A 17,653-nucleotide genomic window follows, 5' to 3' on the forward strand; every position below is an offset into this window, starting at 1 on the left:
CAAATGTTCAAGCTACAAACAGCCACAATCAATTCTTAGCAAATACGGCCTTTAGTGTGTATTAGCCTATTTGTATACTTGTTTATTTTTTCGGCAACATGATCTTTCGTGCTAATGCATTGTCTGTTTATTTGTCTGTTTATACTCTTGCTCCCATACAGGTGTATGAGGCTGTGAGATGCCACAATGAATGCAACCAATATGAATGGAGGATGGAGCCCTGGTCTATTTGTACCATCAAAACTGTGGATGACCAGTTAGGCTGTGGGGAGGGAGTCCAAAGTCGTAAGATCAGGTTAGTGAGCCAGTTAGGCCCATAGCTTGGAAGCCTGCTAGCCTGGCAGCCCGCAGGACTCAACTGGCAGCCCTCCAGTAGCTCATAACACTGGAACTGCTTTCTAAGCAGAGAGGGAATGGTGTGCATTTTTTGCTTGTTAGCTTCACTAATACAACCAAAGAGTAAAGCAGAGTCAACAGTGTTACTATAAGAGTAGGCACCAGATGAAATCTAAAATGCGACTGCATCATGGGTAAAGATAACCGGAGGTTTCCTGATGTACATGCCCATCTTGCGTGTGTGCTCAACTACTGTACATACTGTACCTTAAACTGTTGCCAATCACACACTCAGCTCTGTACCTGTATTCCAGGAAAGGTTTATTTTAGGACCATATTTGAACTACATTTAGTGTCAGCTATGTGTCTAGATTTAGCTACTGGAACAGTTCTAGATTCTGTTCAAGTTGGGTAACAGTATAAAAAACATTAACACCAAGTACCATGTACTTTAAAAGCCAGCACTTTACTGAAACTAGAAAAGAAATAAGCCATAACTTTGTCAATATAACAGTTTCTAACCTTTGTTCACTTCTTCAGTTACTTTATTTTATTTCAGACCTGTCTGTAGTTTGTAATGACCAAAGTCTGTGCTTAAGTTGTTGATTTTTCTTGAAATTATTTATTCCTCCTTGAATAAAATTTAAAAATGAAGTCAAATACAGTATACCAGGTTCACAAAATGACAGTTATGAACCAAACAGTATAAAGGAAACCATTTCGGTTCAAATTGAGGTCAAAGTTATCTCCTTATCGTCAATGCAGTTTAAATTAGATCCCTGAATTCAGTACAGTTTACAAAAGGATCCAACACTCTTACCACCCTTGCAACAGGTTCACCAACAGTTGAACAGCATAGCAACAGATTCCCTCACTAACATGATAAATGGATTCTTGAAACGTTGTCCTTGAGTTTTGCTTGCCATCTCGTGTCCTGTGTTGCCTGTTGTCTCCCAACACACAATGGAAAAAATTATATTTTTCAAAGCAATGAACTGTTCAATACAGCCTCTTTCCTAATTCAAGCTTATGGGAAAACATAAATTTGGACTCAACGGCAGTATGTGGAACTGCAATACCAGGTTTGGCCCCCAAAATTGTATTCAATGCTCGGTGCACCTCTTGGGGGCTTATAATAAAATTAATTAAATCTACATATAAAGGTCAATAAAAAAGTGTGACTTTTTTATTGACCTAACACTTTAAAGTAACTTAACTAACTAAAGTAACTTATTTATGCTTTTTAACAAAGCATTTCTCTTTTTATTCAACTATTTATTTATGTCATGTTTTCAAGTGGGCTATATGCTAACTGATTTCCATGTCTGTCTAAACACACTTGAATCTGTGAAACTGTAGCAGATAATCTTAATGTTTAATTAGCTTTGGTAGTGGTACTTACAGATTAAGACTTTACTTCTTTTGTAAAAAAAAGTGAAACCTACTATGCACATGTGAAACATAATTTCTTTCCTTTGTTATGTCCATGAAGCCCAATTTTCCAAATGAGTTTTACAACTTTACAATTTACGTACAACTTACAAAAACTAATAGGGACACAGTAAGGAGTGCCCCAGAGACTAATTACACAGCTACATCTACTGCTCTGTTAGGTGTGTGAAGAAAGGAGCAGGAGGTGAAGCCAGCAGTGTGGAAGAGAGTCTGTGTGATCATGAGGAAACACCAGCCACAGCCCAGGTCTGCTTTCTGGCCTGCCCAGACGACTGTGTCACTACATCCTGGGGACTATGGAGCAACTGCCCTCTGGTAAGACACAATAATATCTAATATCTTCCTTGTTGGTTCACATGTTGTGGCAAAATTGGATGTTTTTTTTTGTTTTGTTTTTTGCTGTTGGTCAAAAGTTGGCTGATACAATAATCATTTTGGACTTTTAAGGGAAACTAAACCACATATTTTCAGCTGTAGTGCTCTACCCTGGAATAAAAAAAAAAGCCTTTAGCAAGTCAATATATCAACTTGGAGAGGGAGGGGGTGGCGATAAGGCCCGCCCAGACTCCTTTGCAATGTTATTATCAGCCGTAACATGATACAATGTTTGCCCCCCCAACACACACACAATTAAAACTGTGTAAGTTTGGGGTCGCCGGTGGCGCAGCGGCAGTGCGCGCGACCCCATGTATTGAGGCTCAGTCCTCGCGCGCGGGCGGCCTGGGTTCGCGTCCGGCCTGTGGCCCATCTCCCGCATGTCTCTCCCCACTCTCTCCCCCCTTTCCGACTCTATCCACTTTCCTCCCTCTATCATTAAAGGCAAAAAGGCCCAAAACAAATCTTTAAAAAAAAAAAAAAAAAACTGTGTAAGTTTGGCTCAGTTAGCCATAAGCGACAAATCGATTAGCATCGGTGGCACTTGTGCAGCAGAGCATTTGTATTGAAGTAGCAAACTTCTCTCCTCCAGATTCTCCTATAGACACACTTATAGACTATCACCACGCCGGTCAAGAACCATATCGGCCGATGTAATGCAGGAGAGGATGGGGGACGCCTCTGAATGGTACAAGAGGCCCCTGGGGGTTTTGCACTTTGATTAATTTCTTTTTCCAAACGTGCTCTTGTTCTCACTGTTCCAAGGTCCAAGTCTGCTGCAAGGGGTTTGGCCAGGGTAACAGCGCACTAAGAGCCATAACAGAACGGATGTTTGAACCTATACTGTGACATGGCACTGCTGCACAGACTGCAAAGAATATGCTATATATCACATTGCATTATTAGTTTATGATCTCATCTGATTTTGTGTGGTTATAACACATTTATCCAACACCACCACACGTTTTTCAGCCTTTCATTTCATGCAGGTGATGCATAGATGTGAGCGGAATAGGGGGTAGCCTGCATAACTGCTCACCCAGGTTTTGAACCAGTTGCCCTCAAACCCTACAGTATGTGCTGCAGGATGTGAATGGGACAGAACCCCACCCTCATCAACAACAACACAGTTGAAACTGTTGACAGCTTCAGATACCTCGGACTCACACGAGACAATAAACTCACCTTCGACCAGCACACAACGGACATTCAAAAAAGGAGCCACCAAAGACTGCACGCCATCCGGAAACTCAAAGGACAATATGTTGCCCCCCCATCTCCTCCTCCTGTTGTATCAAAGCATCGTCCAGCCCATCCTGCTATACTGTTCCTCCTGCTTCTTCAACCTACTCACTGTCAAAAACCGAACCAAACTCACCCGTGTCACAAACATTGCAGCCAAACTAATCGGTCTCCCCACTCCCACCCTGTCAGAACTCAATTCAAAGGCCATCACACGCATCGCACACACAATAGCTCTGGACATCACCCACCCTCTGTTACGCCCCAACATCAGGCGGCCCTATGGGCTAACAAGAATCCACAAATTAACCCATTAAAACACACTAACCAAGTCAAATAAAGGGATTTATTACAATTATACAAACTAAATGATAACAATGATCAACTTAGACTAATATGACAAAACACAACAAACAATCCCTGACAGACAACCACAGCAGTCCCATCCCCAAAAGTCTTCTGCCTGCTGAAGCCAGCACAAGCCTTTTAAGCACTGAATCCAGGTGAGGCTCGTTGGACAATCAGTGGCTATACCTGTGCAGGAGACAAATAGAAAGGGAACAAAACAGCACAGGGAACATACAGCCGTAACACTCTCTCAACTGCCACCTCACCATCATGCCCTCCGGACGCAGGTACAGGTCCCTGTTGTGCAGGAGGGCGCGATATGGCAGAAGCCTGGTGCCTACAGTCATTACAGCCCTCAATAAAAATCCACCTCAGTTCCAATCCCCGATCCCCCCATAACCATTTGCACTGTATGTCCTGTCCCTGTATGTCCTGTTGTCCCACATGTATCTCCCTGTGTTCACCCTCTGTCGGCACGCTGCCCTTTTGTCAGGTCCAAAACTGACACTCCGCAGCTTTCTCTTAAGTTAGTCTAGTTTGCGTTGCATCTGTAATATAGATTCTGAGAACAAACAGACAGACATCAGAATTCAGGTTAAAATATACTTGCAAGGAGAGCAGCTAGAGACCGCAGAGTTTACAATCTCCAAACTGTTCTGCTGTTCGTCCTTTCTTTTTATTAAAGAAAAACGCCCTAATTTACATAAGATAAGAGTAAGAAATAAGGGAGGGGAAAAAGCAGGCGTGATCACTCATGTCTGCACATGATGTTTGTTATAAAAACATATATGAGAATAAGCTGCTGCCGTGTCCTTGGGTATCTTCAGCATCCTTCTGGTATCAGAAGCCGGCGCCACCGTTGATGACGCACACTTGCGCACACTTGCGTGTGGGTGATAATTTCTGCAAAACAACCTGAGTGAAAAAGTACAGAATGTACTTTTTCAGCACTGAGAGACACTTTGTTTACAACGGCCTTGCACAATGACACTTCATGATAACTTATACACATTTTGTTCTAACATTTCCCTCCTGTTTATCATTAAGTGCATAATTTATCATTATCCTTGCATAACCATTTCTGTTTAGGATTTTCAGTCAGCAGTTCACTAATATAAGCCCCAGTAATTTACACTCAGAGGAAAAAATGTTATGAGATTATTACAAATTCAGTATGTCCAGAGAACAGACATCATCGTCCCCCCGGTCATCGGACTCTTCTCCGCATCCGCCACTATGAGATACAGCAACATACTCATCAGCACTATCGTGAATAACCATTTGTTGGTACTTGGGATCCATCATCCTGTCCAGAGAGAGAGCTATGAGTCCACGAAGGAGTGGTATGCCACAGCAGTAGCAACAGATCATAAACATCACCATGGTTACGACTGCTGCTAGAGCTGCAAGCACCATTGCCTTGTATTCTCCAAACATTGAATCAAAGATGCCAAAGGGTGACGTGTCTACTCCTGAGTGGTCTTTCATTTTCTTGCTCAGCATCCTAAGACCATTAAGTGCTTCACCTACAGTACCATCAGAGTCTGTGTTATTAGGAATGAATGTACAACATCTGTCTCCAAACATTGAGCATACACCTCCTTTTTCTGCCAACAACATGTCTAATGCGATTCTGTTCTGAAAAGCTGTGAGGGAGGTGGCTTCCAGTTGTTGTCTCAGGCCCTCGAGGGCATTGGTCGTTAAGTTGGAGAACCGCTGCACATTGTAGTGGACATAGTTGATCCTATCCACATTCTTGTTAGGTGTGACAGGAAACAGTGCACAGAGTATTGGTATGTTTTCAAATCCTGCTGCTACCTGATCCGCTAGTTTGTACTCATCGGGTACTCCCCTCGGTACGCCAATAGCGTCTATGTAAGTAGGGTCTTCTCCTGGCTGCTTCACATAATTTCTCTTTTTCCGGAAGGGGGATTCTGTGTCATGCATCATAAGTTTTGTTATGTCGCTTGCCGTGGTCTTTATTATTGTCATTGGCATAATAAGGGATATAAGAGCACAGTTTGTAGTCATGTTAAAGGGAATGAAATTTAATATCTGTCCATTGTCATCACCACAGTACCACCACAAATCTGCACGAGTGAACACATCTGATTTGTTCCATGCCGTGTTCTGCATGGTGTTGTTACAGAGTGACTCATTTTGAGCCAAATTGGTTCTGTTATATTCCTTTCCAGTTGTATTAACGATAAGAGTTAGGCCTGTTTTTGAGACTGTGAGTTTAACTGATCTCCTCATTAGTTTCAGGTTTGAGTTTGTGTTATAGGAGCTCCAATCTCTTCCCCCAGTCTCAGCTTATGCATTTATCCCAGTCAAACTTATTTCCAGGTATCAAATACCACACGTATGCTGCTCCCCACGTCATTGCTTTTTCGCCGTGGTGATTAGTCATGGCTGAGAAGGGTATGACAACGGTGGAGGTTGCATTTACTGGGAGGCAAACGGCCAGAGTAGTTTTAGCTAGATTACTTCCTGTGGAGTATGAGCACTTAGTCATGTTTTGTGAGTTGAAGATGCTAGGTGCGGGGGCGCTTCCCCTGCTGCTCCCCGCGAGAGCCAGCAGGCTGAGCACCGCAAGATATAGTCCCCACAAACGCATTTTATTGCTGTTGGGTCAGTGTTTTGCCGAATTAGTCTTCACTAGCGTTTGGGTTTACCCTTTCGAGTCCACCCTATTAACTAGACAGTTTTTCGGACCTCTTAATCAGTTTTAATTATGCGTTTGCATTGAGACAAATGTATCCATGTGCTTCTTTCTCCTATTTTTACTGCTGTTGGTGTGGTCAGTAATACTTGATAAGGTCCTTCCCACGTAGAGTCAGACCAATTCTTCTTTTTTATTCTCCGGACTAGGACCCAATCTCCTGGTGAAACAGGGCTTGCTTCCTGTTGGGCGATAGGGTCAGTGGGCACAGTTAAGTTTTATCTTTGATTGTCTAGAACTTTTCTCATATAATCTGCCAGGTTTTTGTTCTTCTTCACTGGTCTGTATATCTGGGAATATTGGTAATCTGTATGGTCTTCCCATAAGCATTTCGTATGGTGACAATCCCTCTGCTCTCGTTGTTATGTTCATATGTAGTTGTACTAGTTATGGTCCATGGTCTCCCTGTTTCTGCCATATATTTTCTTAATCTTCCTTTTATTGTTCCATTATTTCTTCCCACCAATCCTGCACTTTGATGATGGTATGCACAGTGATTTTTTAAGTTTATAGCGAACTGTGTTGCTACATGTTGTATTATATTATTTACAAAATGTGAACCATTGTCACTGTACAGTTTTTCTGGAATACCATATCTGGGTATTATTCTTGTACACAGGGCTTTTGCTACTGTTAATGCGTCAGCTTTTTTAGCAGGTATTATTTCAACCCATTTAGTGAATTGATCCACTATGACTAAGCACCATTTATACCCCTGGCTTGGGTTTAGTTCAATAAAGTCCATATTTAGATATTGAAAAGGAAACTGAGGTTTAGGAAAGCTTCCCCTTTTTGGTTTTTAGTTTCCATGTGGGTTGTTCTTTGCACAGATAATACATGCTCTACAAATTTTTTTTGAGTATTGGTTAAAGCCATATGCTGTGAACTTGTTCTCTATTAGACCTACCATCCCTCCTGTTGAGACATGGCTAGGCCCATGGCTCACTAAAGCTGCCCATTTAAACATGTTCTTTGGAAGGATGAGTTTTCCTTCATGTCATTGAAATAATCAATTTTTTTTCAACTGCTCCTTTCTTTAACCATAATTGTTTTTCTGTTCTAGGGCTTTGCTGTTGCATCTCTTTTAGGATGTCTTCATTTACTTCAGTTTGTTCATCTAGAGTAAATAGGAAATCCTGTGATTCAGCTGCCTTTTTTGCTGTGGAATCTGCGAAGGCATTTCCACGTGATGTTTGATCTGTTTTTTTTGTGTGCGCCGCACATTTGCATACTGCTACTTTTGTCGGAAGTGAGAGTGCTTTTATTAGTGCTGTGAGCAATTTCGCATGGGTTACTGGTTTTCCAGTGGCTGTAACCATTCCCCTTTGCTGCCAATAACGTGCGAATGTGTGGCATGTAGAAAATGCATACTGACTGTGTAGATTACTCCAGTTTTGCCTTTTAAAAGCTTACATGCTTCTGTCAAGGCTATTAATTCTGCAGCCTGCGCAGAATATGTAGCAGGGAGTGCTTTTGCTAGTAGTGATTTAGTTGGTGTTACTACTGCGAATCCTACTTGAGGTTCACCTTTTGGTCCTCTTTTAGCTGATCCATTCACAAAGAGTACATTGTCCATTTTGAATGCAGTATCAGTTAAGTTTTCTGCACATTTAGTCTCGTCTTCCACTCTAGTTTTACAACAGTGAGGTTTTCCATCCTCTGAGGTTGGCATTAATGTGGCTGGATTTAGGGTAGTGCACCTGACTATGGTCAGATGTGATTGGCTCAATAAGGTAGCAGTCCACTCCAAATATCTCGAGGGAGATAAGAACGACATATTTGTCTGTAACAACAGCATTGACACAGCATGAGTCACATGCAACGTCAGTGGATGGAAAAGCACAACAGGTGCTGTGGTTTGTACTGCATAGGCAGCTGCTTGCACTGCCTGCACGCACGAAGGCATGGCCTGCGCCACATTGTCTAATTTCTGAGAGTAAAAACCAATAGGTCTATTTTTAGTACCATGTTTTTGTGTCAGCACAGCTGTCATGTGCCCATTTTTACAGTCTGCCATTAAATCAAAAGGTTTGTTGTAATTTGGTAATGCTAACACTGTGGAGGAGACTATGGCTGTTTTTATATTTTTAAAGGATTCATCACTTTCTAGAGTCCAGGCCACAGGTGAACTCATTGTCATATTTGTTTCATAGATCATTTTATAGAGTGGTGCTGTATGGTGTGAATAGTTTGGTATCCACGCTCTGCAGTAGTTAGCCATCCCCAGAAATGACATCATTTGCTTTTTTGTTTGTGGCTTTGGTGCGTTAAGAATTGCTTCTTTTCTGGTTTGTAGCAACACTTGACCTTCCCTAGAAAGGGTGTGTCCTAGATAAGCTACTTCTTTTCTCCATGGCTGTAATTTATTTTTGCTGGCTTTATGTCCTGTCTTTTCTCGATATCTTAACAGCGCTAAGGTGTCCTTTTTGCAACCTTCTTTAGTTTTTGAAGCTATTAAGATATCGTCTACATATAAGAGTACTTGACTTCCTTCAGGAGGTATGAACTTCTCCATACAGGCTGTGATAGCTTGTGAGAAAATAGTTGGACTTTCTGCATAACCCTGAGGAAGCCTGGTGAATCTTTTTCCTTCAAATGTAAATGCAAACCAAAATTGACTGTCTTTATGGACTGGTACTGAGAAAAAGGCATTGCTGAGATCCACCACTGTGAAATATTGTGCTTCTGGTCATAAGGAGTTTAACAGTGTGTGTGGATCTGGCACTGTTGCTGCTCTTGGTATTATAGCTGAATTTACTGCTTGTAAGTCTTGTACCATTCGCCATCCTGTCGAAGGATGAGCCTTTTTTACTGGGAATATGGGAGTGTTACATGGAGAGTCTGGGCATGGCACTATTACCCCTGATTCTAGTAAGCTATTTATTATTGGTTTTATGCCTTCTTGAGCATCTGGTTTTAGAGGGTATTGTCTTTTACACGGTCTGTAATCAGATTTAGGTGTTATGTTTACTGGTATCATGTCCCTTGCTAGTCCCACATCTGCAGCTCCTTTTGACCATAAGGCATCAGGTACCTCAGTTAATGTTCTGGTTCAGAGTCAGTCTCTTCCGCTGACGTCGATGATTCCACTACATGTTTACGGTGTATTACAGTTTCTGCTTCGCCAGCTTTTTTTCCGAAATAACAAACTTTTGTGTACTTCTTTTTAGAGCTGAAACGATTCCTCGAATAACTCGAATAATTCGATTACAAAAATTCATCGAGGAATTTTCGCTGCCTCGAGGCTTCGTTAAGTTTTTTTTTTTTTTTTGCGTCATCAAAACTGTGGTATGAGTATAAAACACGTTTAATGTAGCTGCAGCTACCTGCTCCTCCCTCTGACACAGACACTTCAGTGCTAACACACACACACACACACACACACACGAGCGTGGCGCGCCCCTTTTAACTTTTAGTCAGCACACAGTTGATCCGTGATCCATACGACCGAGTCGGGAACACGTGATCCGGTCAAACGGTCGGCTTTTCTCCGTTCACTCTCTCCGTGTTTGCAGCTAACATAACGATAGCAACGTCCTCTCACAGTCTCTGTAATAGACACGTCTCTGGTCTCTGTAGTCTCAGCTAACATAACGATAGCAGCGTCCTCTCACAGTCTCTGTCATAGACGTGTCTATGGTCTGTACACGCTCATGGTTCCTCCTACAGCTGCTGCATTAGGATCAGGCATGGCTATTAAAAGGCATTGTGAATGATGATTCCCCGAAGAAATCAGGTGGTTCATCAAATTTTCTGTTCTCTTCTGCCTCTCTTCTTGTATCTGACCTTGTCTTTGCTTTCTCACTTTTGCTCACTTCAACTTTCTTTTTACCTTTCTTGCCTCTTTCTTCATCTGTTGTAGTATAAGGAGGGGGACCAGATAAAGCCTCTAGTTCCGCATGTGGATAGAGGTTTCCACCTCCTCTTGGAGTTGATGGATCTGGTGTTAAGTCCTCATAATCTTCCTCCTCCTCCTCTGAGGATGAAGGTGGCACTTCCCTATGCCTTCTCCTATTTACTACTACCTCGTCCCTTTCTCTCTTTTTCTTCCCAAAGTACATCAACCTAGAGTATTCTGTCATCTCTTTCTCCTCTCTGTCTTTTCTTTGCTGTTCTTCTCTTTCCTTCTCTTCCTTATCTCTTTTCTGTTTTTGTCTACAACCTTCCTCTCTCTCCTTCACTTTTTGTAACCATATTTCTGACTCCTCCCAACCATTCTTTTTCAGTTTTTTTCTTTGTGGTTCCTTTTTGCTTAATTTTTCCTTGCAGGGTTGCAATGTGTCCACTCACTAACCTTCCTGGGAAGCCAAACTTAGTCACCCATCGTTTTAAACATCTGTTTGCTTCTGGCTTATCAACTTCAAACACTTTATAATCTCTGTTATGCAGTTCATTCTTCCAGGCATCTCCTCCTGAGCCTGATTTGCAACAATTACTCCCCATCTTTATGGATTGTTTTCGAGGTCATGTACTTCTAGTTGTGTTTGGAATTCCTCTAAAACGTCTCTATTGCATGGGAAGAAAGTTACTTGTATCTAATTTGGCCAGAGGATGCAATGTCTTACTCCTTCTCGGCCTTCTTCAGTCCCCGGAGACTCACTCCAGAGGATAGAAGTAGTTTCTCCGTCTATATTTTTGTCCTTAATAACGATAAATATCATAAATGGTTTATTCTTTTTGGTTATGTATTTTGGATTGTGTGCGACACCTAGGGTATCCTATACACTATTTGTTTTACTCTGTTGATACAATGATAATCATGTGTTGGTATTTCTCACTTCTACCTCGGTGAAAGGTGGAGAAATCTTGCTTATTGCATCCAAACACAAGTCACTGTATTTTATTTAACAGTTTGGTATGAAGTATCGGTCCTAATGGACGCCTTGTTCTTCCATTCGTTTCTCACATTCACTTGATCATTTTCTTAATACATGCCAGACCTTTATTCAGTCACACAGACAGAATTCTATTTTAGTGTTACGCAGGGTCTAGAATTTCCGCACACTTTAAGTTTCACTTCCTCTTTTAGTTTAGTTTTACACTCTAACTAAACTATGGTCCTTCCAGGCAGTAATTCAGAGAAATGATCCACAGTCACACTTTTTATCTGTTTCTTTTAAATTACGTTTCCTGTAATTTAAACCATATTACCTGTCGGATGTCTGTTGTCTGAACTCTGGGATGCCGTCAACCTTTGAGTTCCGAAGGAAGAAAACTGAGTGACTCCTTTCAAAAGGTCTAGTCTGTCGTGGCCACAGGCTTTTTAGTCAGGTCAGTCCGTCCTCCGGAACCCTTCATTGTCTTGGCATCCCGGACGAGCCCCCAAAAATGTCAGGTCCAAAACTGACACTCCGCAGCTTTCTCTTAACTCAGTCTAGTTAGTCTAGTTTGCGCTGCATCTGTAATATAGATTCTGAGAACAAACAGACAGACATCAGAATTCAGGTTAAAATATACTTGCAAGGAGAGCAGCTAGAGACCGCAGAGCTTACAATCTCCAAACTACTCTGCTGTTCTGCTGTTCGTCCTTTCTTTTTATTAAAGAAAAACGCCCTAATTTACATAAGAGTAAGAAATAAGGGAGGGGGAAAAGCAGGCGCGATCACTCATGTCTGCACACGATGTTTGTTATAAAAACATATATGAGAATAAGCTGCTGCCGTGTCCTTGGGTATCTTCAGCATCCTTCTGGTATCAGAAGCCGGCGCCACCGTTGACGACGCACACTTGCGCACACTTGTGTGTGGGTGATAATTTCTGCAAAACAACCTGAGTGAAAAAGTACAGAATGTACTGTAATTTTGTAACCCAGCGCTACAGAATGTACTTTTTCAGCACTGAGAGACACTTTGTTTACAACGGCCTTGCACAATGACACTTCATGATAACTTATACACATTTTGTTCTAACACCTTTAATTATATAATTTCCCCTCGGGGACAATAAAAGAAAAAGTCTAAAGACATACATAAATACAATTATTCTCATTTAGGACAAGGCTCACTAGTACTTTGTTATATTCATTTCTCACAGTTTCTACAGACACCTGGCATATCACAATTGTGTGCAGTGGTGCTGGAAACACTTGGGGTCACCCGCAACAGGTACGAGTTCCCTGAACCGGTTGAAGCTTGTACAGGTTTCCAACTCCCTCCCCTTGGATAAATTATGTAACCCAGCGCTGGTTCATTCTGGCACCTATACAGCACTGGGTCATTTTAACCCAGCACTGCTGGGTTGCACAAAATGGCCCAGCATGTTGGGTTATTTTTTTTTATTCTTAAATTGGGTCATTCTTACCCAACGTTGGTTCTTTTTGACCTTTTCATCGGGTTATTATTATATATGCTTATTTTCACCCAGTATAGGGTTATTTATGCATCTTTCTTGCTGTACATTGTTTAGCCATACAAAAAATAATTTCAGCATTAAAAAACAATAATTCACATGAACTGCTTCTAAACAAATAGTAAAACAAATAATAAAATTAATGCATATATTTATTTACATTTGAAAGAGCCAACAGCAATAACAATAAAAGTAGTATTTCTATCTAGCCAAACCTCTGGATCAGCTAAAACAAAACACCTATGACACATTAGGATTTTATGTGGCATTAATTAAAGAGGTCTTAAAGAATTCGCTTGCTGGCGACTCTTTGCCAGGCAGCTGATACACAGCTGTTTGTAAAAAGTCCCACATAGGGGCACATCACTTTGAATAAAGGACCTCAAAGATGTAAAAAGCTTTAAAGCAAGCATCGACTGCCCCAAGCAGTGTCCTGTGCTCCATGGATTACAGACAAGAACAGTGATATGTTGTCCCCGAGCATTAGGACCAGGGTGCGAAATACGGAGGGGGGCGGGGGGGTCTGTGGCCCCCTGATTGACACTTGAACCCCCCTGAAAACCTCAACAGCAACATGTTGGGGGGGTCTCTGGAAAAAAAAGTCCCCTGCAATTGACTTTATACTCTGAAGTGGATCAGAAAGAGGAGAGATAAAGAGAGAGTAATGTCCGCTGTTTGGTCTTTGAATACAAAGCTGAGATGTGATTTGTGTGCGCTCTCTTTGGTTTGCTGCATCTTGATCTCTCCCCACACGCGGGTCCGGGATCAGAACATTTTAAAACGAGAGTTCTGTTGTCTTGCACATTTTGATGTCATTTGCAACCAGAGTCTGCGCAGTAGGGTCCGGCGGGAGGAGCCCTGGCAACACGCCCCGCCCATTTAGCGTACCGCTCTGATAGCTTACGCAGCCCAGCTACGCCAAGAACTTAAGAATCTTTACGGAGAGACATTCATCTACCGACCATAGAGGTGAGTACAAAACCACCATATATTTCAAGTCAAATATCTAAACGTAGTTCATTCAGAAATTAAGAAAATCACACTTTTTATATTAATTATTGAATTTAAACGTTTTTTCGTGTCCTGTATGTCTTGTTTATTGCTACTGGATGCCTTGAATTTCCCTCAGGATCTATCTATCTATCTATCTATCTATCTATCTATCTATCTATCTATCTATCTATCTTCTTTAACTCTGTGGGTTATTAAACCTTTTATTTTTGGCAAAAAACGAACTAAAACTATTTTTAGCTAAGTTAGCAACATACGCTCTAACATATACACATACAGATCTAACATATGCTGGTGAAAACATGTTCTATGATAGAAAGTAGTGGTGCACATAGTACTAAAGTTATATCTGCTGTCAGTAGTTACTTCAGTTCTATGTACATTTACACAAAAATTGAGTACATGTATTTCTGTGCAGAACTGTGGAGTTGGTAAATGAATCTGTTTCATTAAGGTTTCTGTTTGTATGGACCTTTTCTCTGGTTCTTTTCTTTGTCTAAGATGTTTATCTCATTGTTTTTTTATTATCCTCATTTTAGACACAAGGAAGAAGAAAGATGGCTGATACAGATACCCCTGCCAGCTCACCTGATGGTCTCCCTTACTTTGTTCTCCTCTCGGTGAACACCTTTGGACTGTGGAGGGAAGAGAGCATGCAAACTACTCACAGAGAGACTCCTGTCAGACAGGGATTCAAACCAGTAACCTCCTCACTTTTATAACTGAACCACTGTTCAGCCAATGTGTTATAAATCAAATAAAGTATTTATTGATTTAAACCTTTTCTCTCCTGTTTTAAGCTGTAAAAACATAGACTGTTTCATGTTCTTGTAGGGCAATGACAGAAGTCACAGCTGGGAAACAAATAGCTTTAAAAGTACTTCAACACTCGAGTGCTTAAGATTTAATGCAGGTTAGTGTTAAAGACAGTAGAGTGGTATGATACAGACACGACTGAGAAGGCAATTACATTATTATATTTTATTCAATCACATGAAATGTAACACTAGTCTTGCAACTTTAACAAATACAGATTGTGCTTAAAAACATAGTGTGGTATTTTAAGCTACTTTCTTTCACTTAATTGTTCAGTTAGATGGAGGTAGTATTTAAGGTTTTTGTGGGTTATACAGGTTTGAAAGAGGCAAATGAATGCACAGTATTTTAAAGTTATGGCAGATTAATCTAAATGTAACAAAAAGCAAATGTGGCTTATAAGAAAAACCTCAGCCTCTCTTTTCTTCCGTTCATCTTTTGAATGAATTGTCAAACATTGCTCAGGACGTGCGAGCTGCGTCCTCTGTGGCTCAGGCGCGACACTCGGCCCACTGTTTCACATCAGACCGCCGTCCAGTGCTGTGTAAGATCAGACCAAACGCCCTGGTAAGAGAAGCAGTGGTCAGGTCCGTCTTACAGAGCAGGCTTTGGAGGGGGGAGCACACCAGAGAGGACCAGCTGGAAAAGAGAGAGAGAGAGAGAGAGAGAAACATGAGAAAAAGGAAATCCTCAGTTTAATGTATAATATGTTGGTGAAAACAGGGAAATACCTATTAAAAGACATAAAATCTTCATTAATGATTATAGATGCAAAATAAAAAACATTAATATATAATTTTGGGAGAAACGTGATCTTTATGCCTTCTTTTATTGAGCCTGTCTGTCTCCTCCTAACCACCATAACAAGCAGCCGGTTTTTGTAGTCTGTCAGGTTTAGTCAAGTTATAACACAATTTATTAATGAGCGTCATTAAATGTACAACATGATCAACTTGTGATTATTGGATTGGTAGTGTGTGTGTAAAGTCATGCTGAATATTTGGCAGGTTTAAGCAGCATGATGCTTGGTTAATATTATATTACACCACCGCTGATTGTTTGTGTTCACGTTTCTGTTAGTCTCTTAAATCTCGACTAACCCATCCCATTTCAAGCCCAGCAGTTTAGCAGATGGCTGTTCCGTCATGAGCCCGGGTCTGCTGAAGATTTCTGCCTGTTAAAAGGAAGTTTTTTCTTGCCACGCTATGACGGATTAAGCTGGGCTCTTGTAATATAGCCATAAGTAAGGTCCTTTACCTGCTTTTTGTAAACATAACAATGAGCATGGTCTTGTTACCTGCTCTTTTTGTTAATGTTAACAGACAAACAGTAAGGTCCTATACCTGCTTTTGTAAAGTGTCTCGAGATAACGCCTGTTATGAATTGACGCTATATAAATAAAGATTGATTGATTGATTGATTGATTGAATCAGACAGAAGTTATATTAAATCAGAGCTTATTTTCGTTTTATCCTGATATCTAGAGAAATATTCTCCCTCATTATACAGTATTATAAATATCAGCCTGCATGGTGACATGTTAATGTCTGTATAACACACTCTTAACACAGACTGTAAACATGTACACATCAGTAATTATACAGGACAGATTTATAGTATTTAGCTTTGTTTTTGTCCTTGATACTTTTTTAAAAACCTTACCAGACCTATTTATTATTTACTGAAACATAACTGTACAGTCAATGAACGGCATCTAAGCAATGACACATAAATCAAACTTTATTACTTACCGTAAAAACTGCAAAGATGCGTTAGAGTCCACAGGTCCGTGACATTAGTTTACTGCAGAAAAAGCAGCTTTCACCAGCTCAAAAAAGACGAAAAAACTGAACAGAAAAGCTCTGTGGCGTCTCGGCTTCACTTCACGACGTAACTACTTATTTACCAAGAGCACTACGCAAGATCCACGGCTGTCAATCATCGCCATGTATGACGTAAAATCCCGTTTTTTAACCTCAAATAACTTATTTAAAACAAACTTCACAGAAAAATGAGCACTTGAACACCATGTAGGGTGATAATATCTAATGATCACAGCAGAGTTTAGGTCTGGAAAAAAATTATGTGACGAGTATTTTAACTTAACAGTTTGACCCACGTCCCATCTGTTATCATTGAGGAGGCGGGGTTTATGACCTATACTGCAGCCAGTCAGTAGGGGGAGCTCTAAAAATAAAAGCCTCACTCCACAGGGGACCTTGTCCCGTCCATTATTTTTACAGTCTATGGGCCAAACGAACAGGACTTTAGGGTTGAAGTGTGCTTAGGCATGTATATGCACACAGAGACAGAGTGGAAATAGAAGAGAGGGAGAGAGATAAGAGCTCAAGGTGCCAGTTCCCCCAGTAACCTAAGCCTATAGCAGCATAACTAGGAGCTGGTCTACACCTGCGCCAGCCCTAACTATAAGATTTATCAAAAAGAAAAGTTTGTTGTTTTTTTGTTGTTTGTAGTCTGTTCTTAAAAGTGTGTCTGTCTCTCTGTCTCCATTAATGCATAGTTAGATTTTATTTCATAAATTGAACAACATTATAAAAAAACAAAAAAAGAAAACTTAATTTTGGCATGTGCAAAAGTTGGGGCACCCTGAGAGGTTCAAAGTGTCAGATTCTGTTTACAAGCTCAGACCTTCACCACCTCATTAGTCCTGAAGCAAGTGTCAACAATTGTCATTAGGGAGCGCCAGCCAGTTTTTCTTAAATGTGGTAACTCCTCAAACCTTGTGCAAACACTCAGCATTGTGTTCATCTAAGAAGCTGGAAGAATCACTTGGGAAAAGTTTGGACGAAGAGTTTGTATGTTTGGTGCTCAGTTCAGGAGTACTTCTATGTTTTTTTGCTGCTGATTTTGGATTACGGACATGGGACATCTGCTGACACACTTGGCTTAAATACTGCCTGGTTCAATGATACTGATTTTATGAACTTGGATAAAAGAACAGAGCTAAGCGGTTAGCTGAAAAACTAGCTAGTGGGCGGCTAG

The 17,653-nt window shown here is 40.9% G+C and overlaps 1 protein-coding gene across 6 annotated transcripts in view; it reads left to right on the forward strand.

Annotated features, from left to right (window-relative positions):
- Positions 1-17,653, forward strand: part of thsd7ba (thrombospondin, type I, domain containing 7Ba) — a 419,860-nt gene that overhangs the window by 366,043 nt on the left and 36,164 nt on the right. For all 6 annotated transcript variants that reach the window (XM_079357145.1, XM_079357149.1, XM_079357150.1 and 3 more), the window contains 2 exons: positions 162-295; positions 1,950-2,103. In XM_079357145.1, coding sequence (XP_079213271.1) covers positions 162-295; positions 1,950-2,103 — 288 coding nt within the window. The remainder of the gene's footprint in view (positions 1-161; positions 296-1,949; positions 2,104-17,653) is intronic.

Source organism: Symphodus melops, assembly GCF_947650265.1.
Source record: "Symphodus melops genome assembly, chromosome: 12".
Taxonomy (NCBI): Eukaryota; Metazoa; Chordata; class Actinopteri; order Labriformes; family Labridae; genus Symphodus; species Symphodus melops.